Source organism: Heterodontus francisci, unplaced genomic scaffold, assembly GCF_036365525.1.
Source record: "Heterodontus francisci isolate sHetFra1 unplaced genomic scaffold, sHetFra1.hap1 HAP1_SCAFFOLD_216, whole genome shotgun sequence".
In the NCBI taxonomy this organism is placed as follows: Eukaryota; Metazoa; Chordata; class Chondrichthyes; order Heterodontiformes; family Heterodontidae; genus Heterodontus; species Heterodontus francisci.
This window is the reverse complement of record NW_027140566.1, coordinates 1091356-1113880: the sequence shown is the minus strand read 5'-3', so window position 1 is coordinate 1113880 and position 22525 is coordinate 1091356. Positions and strand designations below refer to the sequence as shown.

General features: G+C 42.4%; 1 protein-coding gene across 1 annotated transcript in view; it reads left to right on the top strand.

The window, feature by feature from the left end:
• Nucleotides 1-13525: 13525 nt before the first annotated feature.
• LOC137360155 (deleted in malignant brain tumors 1 protein-like) overlaps nt 13526-22525 on the top strand; it is a 39661-nt gene continuing 30661 nt past the window's right edge. Inside the window, exons 1-3 of the mRNA XM_068025704.1 lie at nt 13526-13659; nt 21101-21133; nt 21985-22299. Of these exons, the coding sequence (XP_067881805.1) occupies nt 13614-13659; nt 21101-21133; nt 21985-22299 (394 nt within the window). The 5' untranslated portion in view covers nt 13526-13613. The remainder of the gene's footprint in view (nt 13660-21100; nt 21134-21984; nt 22300-22525) is intronic.

Sequence of the window (22525 nt, the reverse complement as noted above, 5' to 3'; positions counted from 1 at the left end):
CGTCTCCAATTTCCTGTTTTATGCCATTCCGAACATCACTACTACAGTTTGGGGATCAATATCGAACCCCCACTAACCATTTCTGCCCATTAGAGTTTCTCAGCGCTACCCATACATATTCCACATCGTCAGAGCTAATATCCTTCCTGATTATTGCATTAAAAAGCTCTTTAACCAGCAATGCAACTCCAACGCCTTTTGCCTTTTGTCTGTCCTTCCAAAATACTGAATAGCCCTGGATGTTCATTTCCCATCCCTGATCACCTTGCAGCCATGTCTCCATAATCCCGTCTGCATCATACTCGTTTATATCTATTTGCGCGATTAATTCATCCACTTTATTGTGAATGCTCCACGTGTTAAGGCACACAGCCTTAAGGCTTGTTTTAAAACATTAGTTGGCCCCTTCCCACTATTTTTCACTGTGGCCATGTTTGATTCTGGCCCTTGATTTCTCTGGCTTTCACTTTTCCTATTCCTCTTACTGTGTTTTGTCCTTGTCTTTGATCGTCCCTCCTCTGACTCTTTGCAAAGGTTCCCATCCCTCCGTGTGTTTGTGTGTGTGTGTGTTTGTGTGTGTCTCTGTTTGTGTATGCGTGTTTGTATATCTGTCTGGCTCAGAACGTGGGGTCTGGTCGGTGTGTGTGTGTGTGTGTGTGTGATTCTCTTTGTCAGTCTGTGTATGTGGTTATATAGCTGTCTCGCTCAGCGCCTGGGGTCTGATCGGTGTGTGTGTGCCTGTGTGTGTGTTTTATCAACCTCTTTGCTGGTAGATTTGCTAGTGCTGTTGGGGTTGGGGGGTGGAGTTGCTGTTGGGGGTGAAATAATTTGGCAGCGCAATGATATAAGACTGGAGGTACAGTCGGGATGATGCACTGTCAAATGAAGAAGAACATCTAAATCAGTTTGGAAGGCAGAGCAAATACAGACCTGTTAAGGCACGAGCGAATAATGCAAGGATGGATTGCATCTATTTTTTTAATGCGAGGAGTCTTACTAGCAAGGCAAATGATTTGATGGCATTAATTATTACATGGGATTTTGATATTAATGCTATCACAGAAACATATTTTTGGGAATGGCAGGACTGGCAGCTCAGTATTCAAGGGTATAGAATCTTCAGGTGAGACAGACGAGGGGGTAAAAGAGGAGGTGGCATTGCACTGTTGATCAAGGAGTCAATTACTGCAGTAAGGAGGGATGATATCTTAGAGGGATCCTCAAATGAGGGTATATGGGTAGAACTTCAAAACAAAAAAACTGGCAAACACTTGGCTGGGAGTGTACTACAGGCCTCCAAACAGTCAGGGAGAGATAGAGGAACAGATACGTAGGCAAATCTCAGGCAGGTGTAACACTGATAGGGCTATAGTAGGGGAGTTCATGTTCCAGCAATATTAACTGGGATATTCTTTGTGGAAATGGCTGAATGGGGGCGGAGTTCTTAAAATGCATATAGGAGAGTTTTTTGAGCCAGTACGTAGAACGTCCGACAAGACAAAGGGCAGTACTGGACCTAATCCGAGGGAATGAAGCTGGACAAGTAATAGAAGTATCAGTGGGGGAGCATTTCGGGCTTAGTGGTCATAAATCTGTAGGATTCAAGGCAGCTATGGAAAAGGACCAGGAGGGACCGGAAATAAAAGTACTGAATTGGGGGAAGGCCAATATCAATATGAAAAACAGGATCTGGCTAAAGTGGACTGGGAGCACCTAATAGAAGGAATGTCTACATCAGGCCATTGGGAGTCATTCAAGGAGGAAATAGTGAGAGTTCAGAGCCAGCACGTACCCGTAAAGATGAAAGGGAGGTCTAACAAACCCAGAGAACTCTGCACGTCAAAGGATCTCGAGGATTGGATCAGGAAAGAAGGGGGCTTGTGGCATATTTCGAGCGCTGAAAACAGTGGCGGCCATGGAGGAGAATAGAAACATAGAAAATAGGAGCAGGAGTAGGCTATTCTGCCCCTCAAGCCTGTAGAATGTGTAGGCAAAGGAAAGGCCCAAGGCGTTTTATAAGTATATTAAGGGCGAGAGGATAACGAGGGAAAGAGTCGGGCCCATTAGGGACCAAAGTGTCAATCTGTGTGTAGAGCCGGAGGATATAGGTACGGTTTTAAGTGATTAGTTTTCATCTGCTTTGACGATGGAGAAGGAGGATGTAGGCATAGATATCAGGCAGGGGGATTGCGATACACTTGTACAAATTAGCATTGAAACGGAGGAAGTATTAGCTGTTTTAGTGGGATTTAACGTGGATAAATCCCCAGGCCCAGACGAGATGCATCCCAGGCTGTTATATGAGGCAAGAGAGGAGATAGCAGGGGCCCTGACTCAAATTTTAAAATCCTCTCTGGAAACAGGAGAGTTACCAGAGGACTGGAGGCCACTGAATGTGGTACCATTATTCAAGAAGGGGAGCAGGGATCTAACAGATAATTACATCAGTGGTATGGAAACTATTGGGAAAAACATTCTGAGGGTCAGGATTAATCTTCACTTGGAGAGGCAGTGATTAATCAGCGGTAATCGGCATTGCTTTGTCAGGGGAAGATCCTGTCTAACAAACTTGATTGCAATTTTTCGAGGAGGTGACTAGATGTGTAGATGAGGGTAAAGTGGATTCTGTAGTCTACATGAACTTCAGTAAGGCTTTTGCTGAGGCCCCGCATGGGAGATTGGTTAAGAAGGTAAGAGCCCATGGGATCCAGGGTAATTTGGCAAATTGGATCCAAATTTGGCTTAGTGGCAGGAGGTAAAGGCTGATGGCCGAGGGTTGTTTTTGGGAGAGCAGACGTGTGACCAGTGTTGTACCACAGGGATCGGTGCTGGGACTCTTGCTGTTTGTAGTGTCCATTAATGATTCAGACGTGAATATAGGAAGTATGATTAGTAAGCTTGCAGATGGCATTAAAATTGATGATATTGTAAATAGTGAAGGAGGAAAGCCTTTGATTACAGGACGATATAGATGTGCTGGTGAGATGGGCGGAGCAGTGGCAAATGGAGTTTAACCCTGCAAAGGTGATGCATAGGAGGGATAACAAGGCAAGTAAATACAAAATGGATGGTAGGACCCTAGGAAATAAAGGGTCAGAGGGACCTTGGTGTACTTGTCCATAGATCATTGAAGGCAGCAGCAAAGTTAGATAAGGTGGTTAGGAAGGCGCATGGGATACTTGCCTTTTTTAGCCGAAGCATATAATATAAGAGCAGGGAGGTTATGATGGAGCTGTATAAAATATAAGTTAGGCCACAGTTAGGGTGCTGTGTAGAGTTCTAGCCTTCACCTTATATGAAGGATGTAATAGTACTTGAGCGATTGCAGAGGGGATTCACCAGGATGTTGCCTGTGCTGGAGTATTTCAGATTTGAAGAGAGACTGAAAAGGCTCGGGTTGTTTTCCATCGAGCAGAGAAGGCTGAGGGGGGACGTGATTGAGGGAAACAATATTCTGAGGGCATTTATAGGTCAGATAGGAAGAAACGTATTCCTTCAGCTGAGGGATCAATAACCAGGGGGCATAGATTTAAAGTAAGGGGCAGGGAGTTTAGAGGGGATTTGAGGAAAAGAATTTGAACCCAGAGGGTCGTTGGTGTCTGGAACGAACTGCCTGAAGATGTGGTAGAGGCAGGAACCCTCACGACATTTAGGAATTATGTAGATGAGTATTTGAAACGCCCGAGCATACAATGGTCCGAGCCAAGTACTGGAAAATGGAATTCGAATAGTTAGGTGCTTGATGGCCAGCACAGACACGTTGGGCCAAAGGGCCTGTTTCTGTGCTGTATTACTCTATGGCTCTCTGATTGACCACCGCACAGTCCCTCTGGAGCCAAGGTCCTGTCTTTATATTGAGGTATACTCACCATTGTAGTGTGTGGCACTGTCACGACGCTAAATGGCATAGATTGCAAACAGATCTAGCAACTCTAAACTGGGTAACCACGAGACGCTTTGTTCCATAGGCAACAGAAGCAACAGCAGAATTATATTCAGCCATAATGTTTAACTTCATGGCACGGCATATCCCCACTCGACCATTAACATCAAGCCGTGGGATCAACCCTGGTACAATAAGAGTGTTGGAAGGCTTCCCAGGAGCAGCAACAAGCATACCTAAAAATGAGGTGTCAGCCTGGTGAAGTTACAACACAGGACTACTTGCATACCCAACAGTGGAAGCAACATGTGATAGACAGAGTTAAACAATTCCACAACACACAGATCAGCTCCCAACTCGATGTCTTCCCCACCAGTATTGCCAGCCGTCCTGACTCCCAGACCATCTCCAAAATGCTTGAAAATTTCAGCCTGTTGAATCAGGCAAGGCTTCCAGCCACATGACACACCAGATAAAATAACTTGTAGAAAAAACAAGTAAGTCTTTTGGTCGATGAACTCAATTTTCCCACAATTCATATAAAACTCCTCCTCTCCCATCCCACAAGCTTTGTGTGCTCTCTTAAACCCAGAAGCTCACAGTTGAAAAATCTTTCTTCATACTGTCCCCACTCACTTTCCTGGATGAGTGCAGGTCTAATAACACTGAAACAGATCTGCAGTCCTGCCGCATCCAGTCACGAATGGTGGTGGACAAATGATCAACCAACAGGAGGAAGAAGTTCCACAAATATCCACATCCTGACTAATAGTGGAGCCCAGCACATCAGTGCAAAAGACAAGGCTGCAATATTTACATTCATCTTCAGCCAGAAGTGCAGAGTGGATGATCCATCTCGATCTCCTGCTGAGGTCCCCAGCATCACAGATGTCAGTCTTCAGCCAATCTTATTCATTCCACGAAATATTAAGAAATAGTGAAGGCACCGGACACTACAAATGCTCTGTGCCCTGACAGTATTCCGGCAATAGTACTGATAACTTGTGTTCCAGAGCTAACCATACGCTGAGCCAGGCTGCTCCAGTACGGCTACAACACTGACATCTACATGGAAATGTGGGAAATTGCACAGGTATGGCCTGTCCACAAAAAACAGGACAAATCTAACCTGGCCAATTATCGCCTTATCAGTCTACTGTCGATCATCTGCAACGTAATGGGAGGGGTGATCAACCATGCTTTCAAGCAGCTCTTGTTCAGCAATAACCTGCTCACTGGCACTCAGCTCTTGACCTCATTACAGCCTTGGTCCAAACATGGGCAAAAGAGCACAACGCTAGAGGTGAGGGGAGCGTGACTGCTCTTGACATCATGGCAACATTTGACTGAGCATGGCATTAAGAGGCCCGAGAAAAACTGGAATCAAAGGACATCAGAGGGAAAGCTCTCCACTTGTTGGAGTAGTACCTCGCACAAAGGAAGTTGGTTGTTGTTGTTGGATCTCAATTATCTCAGCCATAGAACATCAAGGCAGTGTGCTCGGCACAGCCATATTCAGCTGCTTCATCAATAACCTTCCCTCCATTATCTGGTCAGAAGTGGGGATGTTCGCTGCTGATTGCACAATGTTCAACATCATTTGTGAATCAGAATATACTAAAGCAGCCTGTGCTCATATGCAGAAAGACATGGAGAACATCAAGCCTTGTGCTAATAAGTTGCAAGTAACATTCACACCAGACAAGTGCTAGTCAGTGACCATCTCAAACAAGAGGTAATCTAAGCATCTCCCCTTGATGTTCACTGGTATTAGAATTGTTGAATCCCCCACTATCAATATCCAGTGGGTGACCGTTGACCAGAAACTGAACTGGACCAGCCAGGTAAACACTGTGGCTACAGGCGCAGGTCAGATGTTAGGAATTCTGCCTCGAGTAACTCATACCCTGTCTCCCCATTGCCTGTCCACCATCTACAAGGCACATGTCAGGAGTATGATGGAATACTCTAGACTTGCCTGGATGGGTGCTGTTCCAACAACACACAAGAAGCTCGACACCATCCAGGAAAGCAACTCGTTTGATTGGCACCCTATTCACAACCTCCAGCATTCACTCCCTCCACCACCGACACACAGTGGAAGCAATGTGTATCAAGAACAAGGTACACTGTGGCAACACACCAAGCACATACCAAAGCCGCTACCCCTACTACCTAGAAGAACAAGGGCAGCAGATGGATATGAACACCACCACCTTAATATTCCCCTCCAAGCCACTCACCATCCAGAAAAATAACAAGACAGTCGTTCCTTCACTGTCGCTGGATTAAAATTCTAGCACTCCCTTCCTATAGCACTGTAGGTGTACCTACACCCCAAGGAGTGCAGCAATTATGGATGGTCAATAAATGCTGGTCTAGACAGGGACGCTCACTCCCCATGAATGAATAATAATAAAAACAACAACAATCTCTCCTGCCCTCCGTCCTATCACACATCTTAATTTTATTTCTTCTTGCCACCTTCTTTTCAGTTTCTAATAAAAACTATTTCATTTCTAACCTTTTCCAGTTCTGATGAAAGGTCTCAGACCTGAAATGCTAACTCCGTCTCCACAGATGCTATCAGATCTGCTGTGTATTTCCAGCACTTTCTGATTTAAGGTCAGTGTTTATTAGGTTGCCTGAGTGTCACATTATTAACAGTGACCCCAGAAAATGACAGTGTTGGCAGAGAGATCCTCAGATCTTTACTTTCATACTGCGTTCTCTTAAGTATTTGAGAAAGTCTGAGGAGATCTTGCATGTATAACATAATTTATATAGGTTCTTTGCTGAGTATCAGTGCTTACTGCAAGTTCCTTGGTTAGCGCTACCATTTCTCAGTATGTTCATGTGTAAGTGCCACTGTTTACAGGATCGATCAGCTCCTCACAGATACAAGATATTGACCCAAATATCTTCAATCCCCACCATTCTGTGCATGTGTTTCAAGTTTCTCTGACAACCAGTTGCTGTCAACACCCATGGCTCATACTGAAATTGTCAGTCTGTGATATCTGCAAAACACACCTCAGGGGGACAAGTCTATCAGATTGGGAAAGTACCTGACACATCCTCAGAAACCAAAGAGTGTGTGGCAATGTTATGGGGGATTTACCTCGTTTCAAATCATTTTTGTCCAGATTGACAATGCAGTTTGTGGAATTATTTTATTAAATGTCCATTTCTGGGGAGTTTTTGTTTCATTCTATGTGAGATCCGGAGGAATTAATCATTTGAACATTTTCTACCTGTGATAACTTTACAGTGGCTGCTCAGCTGTGTTCATTTATTGATCTGTTTTAGTTCTTCAGACTCTTTTCATTACCCAGATTTACTTTCATTCCCAGAGAAATCAGGCTGACATTAAATGTTATTTATTGAGGTACAGTGGACAATTTATTGAAGCAACTGTCTACCTTCAGATCCCCTCTTTGAATTGAATCACAGCAAGTTAACTACTGACATTGACACAGGCTGCATTTCCAGTGATCGGATCGCAGCGAGTTAACACTTTACATTAACACAGGCTCAATCCTCCTGACTGTATTTGATTCTTAACAGTATTCCTGCTTCATGAACCTGGACAGGCAACATCACATGGGTTCTTCTATTTTAAATTAAAACCTCAGCGAGAATTGATGCTTTGGTGTATCTGACTTTGCTGATTGAATTGGACTCAGAGTGATTTATCATGGCCTGTTGATATTGTGTGTTATACATTTGGAAATTGTACACAGATTACAGATATTCTGTGCTGTGATTCAGTTTTTGTGATAAGAGGTACGTTTACTTGCAGACACTAAGCTGTCAAATATTTCCAATGAATTAATGATATTGCCCAGAAATTCTTCCCCCGATACTTTGTCCTTTTGGATTTTAAACAACGTAATTTCAGATTCCGAGTGTTAATATGCTGCTGCAGTATCTTGACATTACAGAGCAGCAGGCAAGAAAAACGGAAGCAGAGAAATCACCACAACGCCAGGTGCTTCCTCTCATTTCAACAGAACAGAAAAACACACAGTGGCTGTTCTGAGGTTCTGCAGACTGTGAGCTGCTTTTCACATATTTCGGCAATGGAAAGCCGTTCCTGACTCCAAGTGATCACCTTCCAGAAAACAGATTCCTTTGTTTTAGAGGAAACACATCACATCCCTCCCTGTATAGTTCAACGATGGTGAACATTCACAACTTATGATGACCACTCAGTGTCTCAGTGTGTTCTGCGTCTCTCGACAGTCTCAATTAGAGATCACATTTCCTCAAATATTTGGCAGTTTTCCCAATAAAGCTGCACAGTCCTTATATGGAGTGCAGCAGTTTTGAGAGGAATGTCTCAGATACACTCTGCTGTTCTACAGTGGGCAAATACAGCAAAACTGAGCAGAAAAGCAGTGATTGCTGTTTTGCTGGTAATGGTGGTAATGGTAATCGAGGTGGCTGCCCTGGGCAACAAGTCAACATTTGACCAAGTGTCTGCCGAAGAAGATTACTTTCCTGATCCCATCATATTCCCATTTGCCACTCTCTCCGAAGTTATTTATCTATTGTGTGTATGTATTTATATTCAATTGCAACCTAACCACATTTCTCTATGACATCAACTTCTTTAAAAAGTCAAAATATTGCAGATGCTGGAAATCTAAATCATGAACTGAAAATGTTAGAACTACTTAGTAGGCGAGGTAGCATTTTGAGAAAGAGAATTTTCTTCAGAACAGGAAAGGTTTGTGCTGTAACAGTGTTTCAGTAAGGACAGAGGCTGGGAAAATGGGAACAGAGGAAGGAGATAAAGAGAGAAACTGTGATGGGGTGGAAGGCAGTCGTGATTAAATGAAGAACAGAATCATTACCAGAACCTGCTGTCAAAAACAAATGGGGGCAGTAGTTCCCACGTGTTTATTTTTGAAGTTGATGCTGAGTCAGAAAAATTGAAACAATGTGGGCGGCTGAACACAGAGGGGTCAGCTCTGAGTGGGACAGGGAATTGTAATGGCAAGTGCATGGAAGCTACTGGGCATAATGGAAGAACTCAGCAAAGCAATTGCAGAATGTATGCTTCATCTCCATGGTGTTGAGGACAATTGTTAAGAAGTAATGCATTGATTAAACAAAAACAAAAATACAAATAAATCACTGTTTGTGGTCCTGACAGTTGAAGAAGAGAAGGTGAAAGGGCAGGTCATGCATCACCAACACTTGCCTGGGGAGGTGACATTGGAAGAGTAGTGGGTGTTTTGAGTGAAGGAAGAGTGGGTCAAGCTGTACCTTCAGAATGCTGAAAATAGAGCAGAGGATGTCTGGTGGGAGCATTGTGGTGAAGTTGGCAGAAGTGATGGAGGATATTTCATTGAATGTAGAGTCTGGTGGAGTGAAAGTTGAGGGTAAGCGCAACTTCATTATGGTTAAGGAAGGATGGAAGGAATGATAGTGGAACTGGAATGGAGAGGTTCAAAGGCCCTTTCAGCCACGGTGGCATAGAGCTAAATACACTTCATTCTAAAGCACACTTCTAACTGGAGAAGAGTAAAGGAGAAGGTGGAAAACAAGATCAACAACTTCTTATTTATGAGGTGTCCTTACATAGTTAAAATTTCCAAGTCATATTATCAAACACAATTTGATAGCGAGCAGCGTTAACAGATATTAAGTCAGATGACCAAATGCTTCGTCAAGGTGGTAAGTTTTAAGCAGCATCTTAAAGGAGGAAAAATATGTAGAGAGGCAGAGGTTTATGGTGGGAATTCCAGAATTTCGGATCTTGGCAGCGGTGGAGCGATTAAATTTGGGAATGCTCAGGTATCCGGAATTGAAGGAGGACAAATATCTTATAGGGCTAAAAGAGATTACAGAGATAGGGAGAGAAGAGCTCATGGGGAGATTATAAAATAAACGTGGGAATTTCAATATTGTTTAGGTGTGTGACCAGAAGCTAATGTGAGTGTAGAGGTGATGGATGAACGTCTCCTTGCGAGAGTTGTATGTAGGCAGCAGAGGTTTGGATGTCCTCAGGATGACTGAGGATGCAAACAGGGAGTTTGGCCACGAATGCATTGGAGTACTCAAATCTGGAGGTGAAGATGGGGAATTAAATGCTGCACTCTCTGGATGAAAAATGAATTGTCAGTTAAAGGAAAAGAGAAAGAAGAGATTCATTACAAATTCCAAATCAAGAATATAATCTCAAAACAAATAGAAAGCAGAGTGCACAGGGAGAATTGGAAAAGAATACAAGAAGGACAAAGGGAAAGCATGGAAAAGATTAGCAGCTAAGAGTAAAGGGGTTCAGAAATCTTGTCAAACATATACAAGTAAAAATAAAGGAACGGTGCAGCCGATTATGGAGAAGCAAATAAATATTCCTGTCGAGGCAGAGGGCGTGACTGAGGTACAGAATGAGTAATTTGCAACTGCCTTCAAAAAAGAAGAGGCTGAAATTAATGTCCCAATCGAGGAGAGGGATGCAGATATCCTGCATAGGATAAAATAGATGGGAACGCGTTGCTAAACAGTTTGTCACTAAATGTCGACAACATCCCTGGTCCAGATGGGAAGCATTCTGGGAGATAAAGGAATCTGGGTTGGAGATAAGATCAGGTCTGACCACAATGTTTCAATACTCCTTGTACATCGCACTGGGGCCAAAGAACTGGAATTTGGCAAACGTTAGACTCCTTTTCAAAACGAGAGGAGAGGGTAAACCATGTGACTACACGCTAATCTGTCTAACCACAGTGAAAGTTGAGAGATCTACTAGAGGCCTTCATCAAGGACAAAATTAATTCTCACTTGCAGAAGCATGAGGTAAGATGAGAAAAACATCTCGGATTTATAAAAGGCCAATCGCGTGTAACTTAACTGATTGAGTTCTTTAATCAAGTCAGAGACTGAAGTAGGCCTTGTGTATTTGGGCATCCAATGCTGACGAAGTACCTCATAACAGACTTATTCAGAAAATGGGAATGCATATTATTAAAGGGAAGATGTCAGCTCGAGTAGTCGATTGGGTAAGAGATAGGAGGGAGGGAACAATGGTGAATGGATGCTCTTCTGACAGGCGAGAGTGACTGTTGCCCGGGGGTTCGTCTTAAGATTATTGTTCTTACTTTCTTCATGCAAGTTACATAGACTTGGGTTTAGAATGTATAATTTTTACATTTGTGGATGGTGAAAAACATGGCTCTGCATTAAATCGTGAATATTATAATCGCAGACTTCAGGGTAGACAGTCTGCTGAAATGGGCAGATCAACGGTAGATGCAATTTATTGTGGTCAAGTCAGAAGTGATGTTCATTGTGACAGCATCATGTCAATATAACATAAATAGTACCATTTGCAGGAGGTGCAAGAACAGAGGGACAGGGGAATGCATGTTCATAAATCTTTAAGGATTGCAGGGCAAGTAGAGAAGCTGATTGAGAAAGTGTACGAGATATTTGATTTGAAAATGGGGTTATTGAATTCAAACATAAAGGGCATCAAGCTGCTACTTAATAGATCAATTGTTATGACTCAGCTGTCGTCCTGTGTGCAATTCCGGGCACGAATACCTTGGAAGAATTTCAAGGCCCTGCAAAACGTACAAAGGAGGATTATCAAGAAGGCACCACGGGTGAGGGAATTCATTTACAGGGAGAGAACAGTGGCGCAGTGGTTAGCACCGCAGCCTCACAGCTCCAGCGACCCGGGTTCAATTCCGGGTACTGCCTGTGTGGAGTTTGCAAGTTCTCCCTGTGTCTGCGTGGGTTTTCGCCGGGTGCTCCGGTTTCCTCCCACATGCCAAAGACTTGCAGGTTGATAGGTAAATTGGCCATTAGAAATTGCCCCTAGTATAGGTAGGTGGTAGGGAAATATATAGGGATAGGTGGGGATGTGATGGGATTAGTGTAGGATTAGTGTAAACGGGTGGTTGATGGTCGGCACAGACTCGGTGGGCCGAAGGGCCTGTTTCAGTGCTGTATCTCTAAACTAAAAAAAACTAAACAGAATTCAGGAGCTTGGATTTTTCGAATTGGAGCAGGGAAAGTTCAGTGGGATAGAAACATAGAAAATAGGAGCAGGAGTAGGCCATTCGGCCCTTCGAACCTGCTCCGCCATTCATTATGATCATGGATGATCATCCAACTCAGTAACCTGTTCCCGCTTTCGCCCCATACCCTTTGAACCCTTTGGACCCAAGAGCTGTATCTCACTCCTTCCTGAAAACATATAATGTTTTGGCCTCAACTGCTTTCAGTGGTAGCGAATTCCACAGGCTCACCACTCTGGGTGAAGCAATTTCTCCTTCACTCTGTCCTGAAAGGTTTACCTGCATCCTTAGACTGTGACCCCTGGTTCTGGACTCCCCCAACATCGGGAACATCCTTGCTGCATCTACCCTGTCAAGTCCTGTTAGAATTTTGTAGGCTTCAATGAGATTCCCCCTCACTCTTCTGAACTCCAACAAATATAATTCTAACCGACTCAATCTCTCCTCATACGCCAGTCCCGCCATCCCAGATCTAACAGAGTTCAAAATAATGAGGGGTTATGGTAGAGTAAGAATGCGAACTTATTTCCTCTCATGAATACGTTTGTCATCAGAGATCATGGCCAGGATTTTACTGGCCCCCAGAGGCGTGATTGGAAGCCGGGAGGGGTGGGGAGGGGGCACGGAGAAAAGCGGTGTGTGACAAGGGACTTGGCAGGATGGGGATCCCAGCGCCTCCCCATCGTCCAGTGATCCTGGAGGCAGCATAGACCGACAAGAGCCTTCTCGCCCAATGGCAGATTGAGGATCTTCAGTGGCCAATTAAGGGACAATTATGGGATCATTCCACCGCCGCTGGGATCTTACCAGCAGCGATGTCCTCCACCATATAGAGAGGACACCTTGTAAAACGAAGCATTCTCCCTGTGGCCTTGTGGGTGCGGTGGGGCGTTGCCTCCTTCATGGCCAATTTGTGACGCACAGAGCACCCCCACCAGGAACCAGTTCATTCCCTGGGACCTCCCTCCACCTGCAGCACAAGAAAACCGCCCAGGCCCTCTCGCCGGGGCCTTGCGTACTGGCTCTGGTGACACCGCCTCACCTACCTCTTCTCTGCGGTTCCAGAGATGGGCCTGGGTCCGAGACCTTCTGTCGAACCGGAAGAATAACTAGAAAGGTAGTGAAGAGACATTTCTTCACACTAAGGCTTGTTTAGATCTGGAAAGCACGACCCGAAAGAGTGATGAAATCAGATTCCAGAGGAATTTATAAAGACAATTAAACAAGTGCTTGCAATGGAATAATTTCCAGGTTACGTGAAAAAGCTACATATGTGACAATAAATTAGACAGCTCTTTCAAAGGGACGACTCTGACTAAAGTAGCCGAATGGCCTTTCCTGTGCATCTATGAATCTATGATCTGGACGCCAGATCAGTGATTCATTTACTTTTCAAACTGTCACACGTCATTATCCTCGCAGGATAGGCTGGTAGTTGGAACCTGGGTTCATTTTATCCATTTATGGTCACATTTCGTCTCATTGGTGTATTTTACCAGCTTGTAATTCACGGTTCACACAAGTCAAAATCTATTGGTTATTTGGAAGAAAACATTTTTTCTGCAGAAACTTCTGTCAAAGAATTAATTTCCACAACAGCCAGAGTTTCAGAAGCTGCTGCAAGGAGCTCTTAGTGTCTGAGAACTGCGTTCGGGTAATGTTCTGTTCTCATCGCTGTACCCAGCGCCAGAACCATGATGCAAACCTTCCTGACCCTGTCTCTACTGCAGCTTTTGAACTGTAAGTTACAGATTTTTGAATGCATTATGTTATTTACTGATACACTGATTATTATTACAAGATGTATATTATTAATCTAATTATCATCTTTAATACAGAACCCATTCAGGAGATGTAGAAAGTAAATAATGCTTTATACATTTTAATTTTCTTGTGTAGAGTTTAATGAAATATTGGCACTTGTTTATTGCCTTCTACCAGCCGCTCGTACAGAGCAGACTGGCGTTGAAAATCTCATGGGTCGATTTAAGCAGGGTCTGTTAGAAAAAGAGACACTTCGCTGTTAGAATAGAATATGTCAGTGTCTGAGATCAATTTACGTAAAACGGATCTATTTTATTTTCAGTTGTCATTCATTGGGATGGTATGAAATGGATACTGTGTAATATAATTTGTAGTAGTTTCATTTACTACAAATTTTGGATTGAATGTTTCAATTTTAAGTTCTTTCAACTACAAATAGGAATAAACCCCCATTTATATAAAAATGCCTTGCGCTTACATAGCGCATTTTACGCCGTCAGGACGTCCCAAAGGGCTTTGCTGTCAATTCGATATTGTTTTGTAGTGTTGTCCATACTGTAATATAGGAAACGTGGCTGCTAATTTACACACAGCAAGCGCCGACAAACAGCAATGTGATAATGACCAGAATACTTTTTTTGTGTGTGACATGTTGATTGAGGGATCAACATTCGCCAGAGCACTGGGGATAATACCCCTACCCTTCCTCCAAATAGTGTACCTGAAAGGGCCGACGGAGCTTCGCTTTAACGTCTCCTCCGATGGAAAGAATTTGGGCAGTGCAGCACACCCTCAGCACTGCATTGGAGTGGCAGCCTAGATTCTGTGCTCAAGTCTCTGGAATTAGACTTGAACCCACCATCTCCTGACTCAGAGGCGAGAGTGCTAGCAATTGAGCTATTGCTGACAGTAATATTGTTTTGGTTACAGTAAACGAGTTTGGAATATTCTACATCTAATTAACAGGTATTTTAAATTCCCAGTTGAATTTGTATCGAACACAAAGACTGCGGGAGTTTGTTTTATATTTCCCCCTGTGTTTCTTATACTGACACAGCCAGCTGGAATTGAAATTCTAATCTGAGTATTTAAAGCGAGTCTGATAGAAGTAGAGCGCCGTCTTTGTTTGAATAGAGTGTATCAGAGTCAGGTGTAAGTTATCTCACTGAGTGCAGATCACCAGTCAAAACTACATCTACTGCCACCATGAACCGCCACACACATTTCTGAAACAGATGTTTCTCAACACAAGTGTTGTCTGCTCTCCTAGTGATACAGTTCATGAAACTAAATATTTTAAAATAATTTGTTCAATGTTGAAGTGTTACCTTCAATCTATAATAACCACTCAACTGGAGGTGGAACCAATATTTTTCAATTCGTTTTCATGATTAGTATAATTATCAAGAGCACTCTGCAAAAAATGATGTCACTGTAAGTTCCTAAATCATTGGGGAATTTGCTCTGTATTATTGATCAGTTAGTGATGATCTTCAAAATTAGTATCTTTTATATTAAATTAATTATTCTATTGCCTCCATTTTTTTGTACAGTGCCTGAAGATAGTTAAGTTTTCCCAATCACATATTTTCACACAGTGACATGTTGTGTGTAAAGAGTTAGCGATATTGTTCTTTATGATTGTTCCAACGGCTCGATATTTGTTGTTTTATTCCATTGATGATTCCATTCTGTTTCTCACTATTTCCCGTGTGTGTTTGGTTACATTTATCAATCTCTGTCTGTTACAAACTTTATTGGTTTACTGACAGGCCAGCTTAGTCCCAGTGTTATCAGATACTTGATGTGTTTAACGAATTGTATTTCCGTGAATATTAACTAATTGGATTGTAAAAGCCTGTTCTGTGGATTATTTAAAGAAAATTGTATTCAAGCCACAGAAAAGATAAACAATGAATTGCACATGACTCCCTGTATCCGTTTCTCCAATCGCTAGTTGCTCAGAATCATTTTTAAAAAGCAGGCATGCTTTATGACAAAAAACACTGTGATTCATTGCGATCATATGAAGCGAATATTGAAATAGTTTATCTCATTTGTAGAATTCACGTTGAATACGAATCTTGGGCTGTTGGTTTGATTTTACATTCCATCAATATTAAATAGGGAACAATTATCCATTCTTTTGCGATCAAAAAACATTGTTTTTATAATATCTTGCATCTTATTAACACGTCTTCTAAATTCCCAAGTGGGACATGTGCAGAATTTTGATTTAAATGCAAAATTGAAAACAAATATCGTGGCAATTTGTGTTATTTGGTCCTCTGCGGCACTCGTACCGACACAACTGACTGAAGTTGAAATTCTAAGCAGATTATTTAACAACAGCAATCTAGCAGTAGAAAGTGATCACAGTGAGAATAGAAGGTCTCGGGGTGTGGGGTCGATGGTAATGCAGGGATTATAGAACAGCAGTCAAAGCTAAATCTACTGCTGACCGAAGCCACGCGGGCATTTCTGTCCCAGTTATTTCACAGTAGAAGTGCTGTCTGACCCTGTGTGATATACTGAGTGGAACTGAAATGATTTAAATAGTTTGTTCCACGTTCGAGTGTTGTACATGATCTATAAATATTGTATAATGTATTAACTGTAGCAGAACCAATATTATTTCAATTAGCATTAGTTATTACTGTCATTGTGAAGTGCCGTTCCCAAAGATAATGTTAATGAATATTCCAAAATCTCCGGACGATTTTCCATTTGTTATTGTTTACTTAATGATGACCTTGAACTTTAGAACTTTGTATTATAAATTCTCAACTTATTTCACATATTCATATGAACAGCGTCAAGTAATAATTAATATGACAGTTTCTCACTGTTTCCAGTGCGGGTTTGGTGACATTTGTTAATGCCTATCGACAGCAAATGCAGGTTCACGACAGGGAAACGCTCCCTTAATGTTATTACAGACTTCCATGATTAATTTTCTTTTGGTTTTGTGAAAGGGATTGCATTCTAAAATTCTGATTTTTAAGGTAATTTAAGAATATTTTCTGCAAGCCATAGGACAGAGAGAAAGTATGAAATCTATCTGACTCCCTGAAACTTTTTTTTAGCTATTAGCCCCAGATCAAAATCAATTTATGGGGCATGTGCATATTTATTTTGATTTGTCATTTATTGAAATCGTACAAGTGAATATTGAAACAGTTTCCTTAATTTATAAATTTGTCATTGAACACATTCTGTCCTGTTTGATTTTAAGTTCATCAAATTCAAATAAGGAACTGTTATTCATTTTTGTCGCAAAAAGCAAAAACGGATCTAATATTTGTCATCTGATGAATATTTAATTGCATTTCCAGAGATAATTTGAGTTAAATTTTGTTTTATTACCAAAATCAAACAGAAGTGCGGCAAGAGTTGGTTTTATATTGTTTCCTATGGCTCTCGTACGGACGCAGCAGACTGAAGTTAAAATTCTAATCAGACGTTTAAAACGGAGACTCCTGGAAGTAGAAAGTAGTCAGTGTTACAATCGAGTGTATGGGAGTCAGAACTGTAGAATACCGGGATCTGCATCCAGTTGACTCATCGCACATTGAGATTTCTGTCCCCGGAATGTCTCAGTGAAGTGCCATGTGCTGGAGAGAATTAGATTAAATAGTTTGTACAGCATTTGGAATATTCAGAAAGGACAATAAATATTGTACAATATATTAGCTGGAGGTGGAATACATATTGCTTCATTTTTACTGATTATCGATTATACCCTCCAGAAAGTATGCTGCTGTTTTCAGGCGATTTGGCGGATGAACAATTTTATTTCGTCACTGACAATCTTCAAAACTATGTCTTTTGACATTAAATCATGATTTCTATTTCATACATTTATATGCACGGTGTTGTGTAATAATTAGTGTTTCTCAGTCTCTTTCTACATGATTCATACATTTGATGTAGTATTTAATATCCAGACGTATTTTGGAATCTCTTTCCACATATCCCAAACTTTATATATGGTGCGATGCAGTGTTTAATGAAAGATCCAGAGTTGTTTCCCAATCTCTGGGAAAAGGTGGAAAGTTGATCTGGGGCAATAGATCAGCCATGATCTTACTGAATGGCGGAGTAGTCTGGGTAGGCAGTATGGCCTAATCCTACTCCTATTAAATTCTTTTATCTCCTTCTACATGTGCCATACTCTGGTCACCTTGTGGAACAAATCCTGAATTTGTTTGCATATAGAAATTCAACAGACAGTGCACAGAACATTTTTTCTCGGTACTGTAAAGGTTCGATGCGTGTTTGGTTATTTCGAACCGTGGTAACGTTTCTTCAGACACTCGTTGATGTGTTATGGAGATAGATGCTAAACGTTACTGATAATAGTATTGACACACAGAATCCGGATTGTTTGATATGACTTCCTTCTGTCCAGTGCTTTGCTTGTGAGTGTAAGCTACAATAACTGTAATTCTATCAATTAATTTGCTTCTGAAATCCAAAATACCTCATTTATTTGTGGAAGTAGCTCAAATTTCAAGTAAAATAGTTTGATATAATATAATTATTTTGATTATTGACCCATCTAATAATCTGCCATTCGAAGCATGTACTCATAAACTCTCTGCATTGACTGTATTTTGTATCCCCTAAACCACCGCTGTCCCTGGTTTTGTAACACATTCAAGAGTTTAAATTTTGGGATTTGAATATCCAACGTTTGTCCCATTTCTGTTCACCTCCTTTGAGTTTATTGTTATTAATAATTAATATTTCTATATTACTGTTTGCAGTAATACGGTACCATAGTAATTTAACATATGTATAAAATGTTAAAATAACCTAACAGTTTTGCACTAAACCCATTAGTCTAAACATCAGGAAGGTAACGGTGTGAACACTGAAATCTAAGGCGTTGGGATCCGGGAGTCAGTGACAGCGGGACTGTCCATGCCAGGAGAACAGCAGCAGAGTTTTAGATCAGCTGAAGTTTACCTAGGGTAGGAGGCCGACCAGAAGAGTGTTGGAATAGTGAGTATATCCTCTGCATATATCGGAGATTTGAAAAACGGTACACAGAAATGCATTCAAACTTTTTCAAGAACAATAATGAGAGCAGTTAGAAACTGCGAGGAAGGATCTGAGAGCAAAATGGAGGAATCAGCAGAAATGAGGAGTAGTGCAGATAAATGGAAAAATAGTATTGATTGAGAAAGGGGATTGACTGAACATTTCTCTGAGACAGCAAGAGATAAACAGGCCGAATAGACAAGTATGGGTATCTCGGTTATAATTGTTTAAAATCATTTTCGGGATATGAGTTCGCTGGCCAGGCAGAATTTACTGAACAACCCTAGTTATCCAGACAGGATGACGGGGTGTTTTCTTGAACCACTGTCGTCATGTTGGCGACGTTGTCCTCCACCCATGTATTGTCTATCCCTAGTTTCCCTAAGAGGGTGTTCGTGGGCTTTCTCCTTGAACCACTGGATTATTTGGAGAAAAAATCCCACGTGACATGGATGGTTACAGGCTGAAATGATAAATGCATGAAGAGTAGGGGAAATGAATGAGTGGATTGAAGACGATTCACGGACTCTACAGAAACACTGAGACTGGAACCGTTTTTCAGTAAATACTGAAAGATTATTCCCCCCCTCCCCCACGTCTGTCATTGGGTGACTGGAAAAGGGGAATTTGTGGGAACTGACTATTATCAGGGAAAGTTAGTAGGAATGCTCAGGCTCCAGGACTGGGAGGAAATCACACACTCTTTACATTCCAGAATTAGGATCATTAAGAGACCAGTGAGATATAGTTGGGAAACAGTAACACATTCAAAATTACTCGGGAAGCACAGCTGAGGACAGGAATCGGTGTCCCGTTGTCTATAATATATCACCAGAGTATACAAAGAGACAATAATACATGGGAGATATAATTTCACCAGGGAGTTGGGGAACAGGTCAACACACCGCCAGTAGTATATAATTTTAGTTTAGTTTAGAGATACAGCACTGAAACAGGCCCTTCGGCCCACCGAGTCTGTGCCGACCATCAACCACCCATTTATACGAATCCGACTCTAATCCCATATTCCTACCACATCCTCACCTATCCCTACATTCCCCTACCACCTACCTATACTAGGGGCAATTTATAATGCTCAATTTACCTACCAACCTGCAAGTCTTCTGGCAGGAAACCGGAGCACCCGGAGAAAACTCACACAGACACAGGGAGAAATTGCAAACGCCACACAGGCAGTACCCAGAATTGAACCCGGGTTGCTGGAGCTGTGAGGCTGCGGTGCAAACCACTGCATCACTGTGCCACCCCATGTTGCGAATAGAAAAACACCTGGAGATCTGTGAGACACATTGTGATCAGTGGGATTGGGATCAGGTCAACACACCGTCTGTAGTATATAATGTTGAGAATAGAAAAACACCTGGAGATCTGTGAGACACATTGTGATCAGGGGGATTGGGTTCAGGTCAACCGAGTAACTGAATTTTTGAAAAGCAGAAACGCTTAACCAGTAAACGGGGGGACCATTGATCGAACATTATTAATGGGTAAAAGAACAGGGCACGTCGGTGATGGCAGGTTACAAGAGAATCAGAACTGCAGGAGCTTACTGAGAAACAGTCAGCACGGAGTTAGGAGGCTGACAGACCGTTAATCTTGTTTTGTTTCGTTTGAGGAAGCTATGTAATTTATTGAACGACAGAATAGCCCAATTACACGTTTACAGATACTTTGAAAGTTACAGGTGGAAGAATTTGCAGTAAATTGAAAGGCATTGAAATCTACCGCAGGATCGGAAAATCTTTAACTTGTGTTGCCATCCCTTCTCGAACTTTAGATCGGAAAGCTGAATTCACTGACAGTGCCATCAGTGTGGGTTTAAAAGGGTATCCATCACTACCCTCTTCTCAGGGTATCTACATACGGGTCATCAATGATCAGAGCACCATCAGCACAAATTTACAGGGCGATTGGGAATGGGAGTGGCACTAATTAGACTGCTCTGACGAAGAGACAGCATAGGCACCATGGGCCGAATGGCGTCCCTCTGTGCTGTTTCATTGTAAGATTCTATAAGGGAGAGGACCATCACCATCGCCTTCTCAGGCACCTTCACACTGGTAATACATGAAGCCCACCCACCGTCAGCACAAGGAGAGAGTGTATCCGGATGTCAGTGTGTGTATATGTGAAAACAATTCTGGATATATTTTATCCCATTACCAATATTAATGTTGTGCAGAAACTGTATTTTCTGTTTTAAGGAATGAAATCACAGATCCCGATATAATTTCTTCTGCAAGGCACGGGAATAATGACCCTGCAGTTAGTTGTATTTGTGTTTTTTCTTTCTGACAGTTTCATTCATTTCTTGCCCCAGTGAACTCTAATTGTTAACTTCTCATTTCAGGCAGACCTGGGAACAGTAAGGCTGACCCGTCAGGTAATCGCCCTTTATTTTCACACTATCTGCTATCTCTCTGCTCTAATCCATCCCATTAAATATGAAGCTTGGGCGAAAATCTCAGCATTTTCTTTGATCACGGATTAACCCGCTGCCCAGTTGAGAGTCAGAAAGGGAGGGTGTCCCTCATACTGTGACTGAAGATCTTTAATTTTAGCTGAGAGATGAGTGCTGCCTTCATGCAGAAGGACAATAACTGAGGGTCTCTGAAAAGCAAAGTGTGAAGGATCAGCTCCACTCACACTGTTACCTAGCTGAGAGATGACTGCTGTCTTCATGCAGAGGGACAATAACTGAGGGTCTCTGAAGAGCAGAGTGTGAAGGATCAGCTCCACTGACACCGCTGCCGGCCCAACGGTCCAGCTAACCAATCTGCGCTGACATCAAGATCACATCACCATCCAGCCCTGTCTTCATTGGCTGTACTGGGTGTGGGTGCAATTTCCTCTGCTCTTTCCTGGTGCTGGGGTCTCACTGTGTTCGTCCAATGAGTTCTGAGTACGTAAACATGTGATCATTACAGCCACGCCCATCTCCCCACTTCTGCAGGTTAAAACTATTCTGAGCCTGTCCCCATCCAGTTCTCCTTCGAGCCGCTGTGCTGGTGGGAATATTCGGCTGTCTCCGGGTTCCCTGCTCGTTTGCACCGTGTATTAATATTTCCCTTTCCTTTTTTCATGTGTAATATATACTCCGGGTTTTATTAGGGTTCTGAGTGCAGACTGATATTCCTGTCAATTCATACCTGGTGAATGGGGAGGGTCTGTGCACTGGGAACCTGTGGGTTTAACACACAAGAACCGCTTGATGATATTTCTGATATTTTACAGAGACGGTGAAGCTGAGACTGGTGAATGGGGGCAGTCGGTGCACTGGGAGAGTGGAGATTCACTACCGGGGGCAGTGGGGGACTGTGTATGGCAATGATTGGGACCTGCAGGACGCCGCTGTTGTGTGTCGGGAGCTGGACTGCGGGACCGCAGTCTCTGCACCGGGCCGGGCTCACTTTGGGGAAGGGTCCGGACCCGTTGTGACGGTGAATGTAAAGTGCGGCGGGACCGAAGCCTCTCTGCGGGACTGTAAGTCAGCTCAATGGGGTCACTATACCTGGTCACACTTCTATGATGCCGGCGTCATCTGCTCAGGTAAAAATCTTTCTCAGTCTCTCATCTCCCACCGCGGCTGTTAGATTCTGTGAAGAAGTGAAAGTAAAACAATCCGCGATGGTCCATACCCAGAAAGTCAGATGATAATAATTCCAGTTATCTCTGGTTAGAATTATTGTTAATATTAGGATCACTGTTTAAAATTATATTATTAGTATTATATTTAAGAAACATTTTCCACCGGGAGCAGCCAATACCTGATACT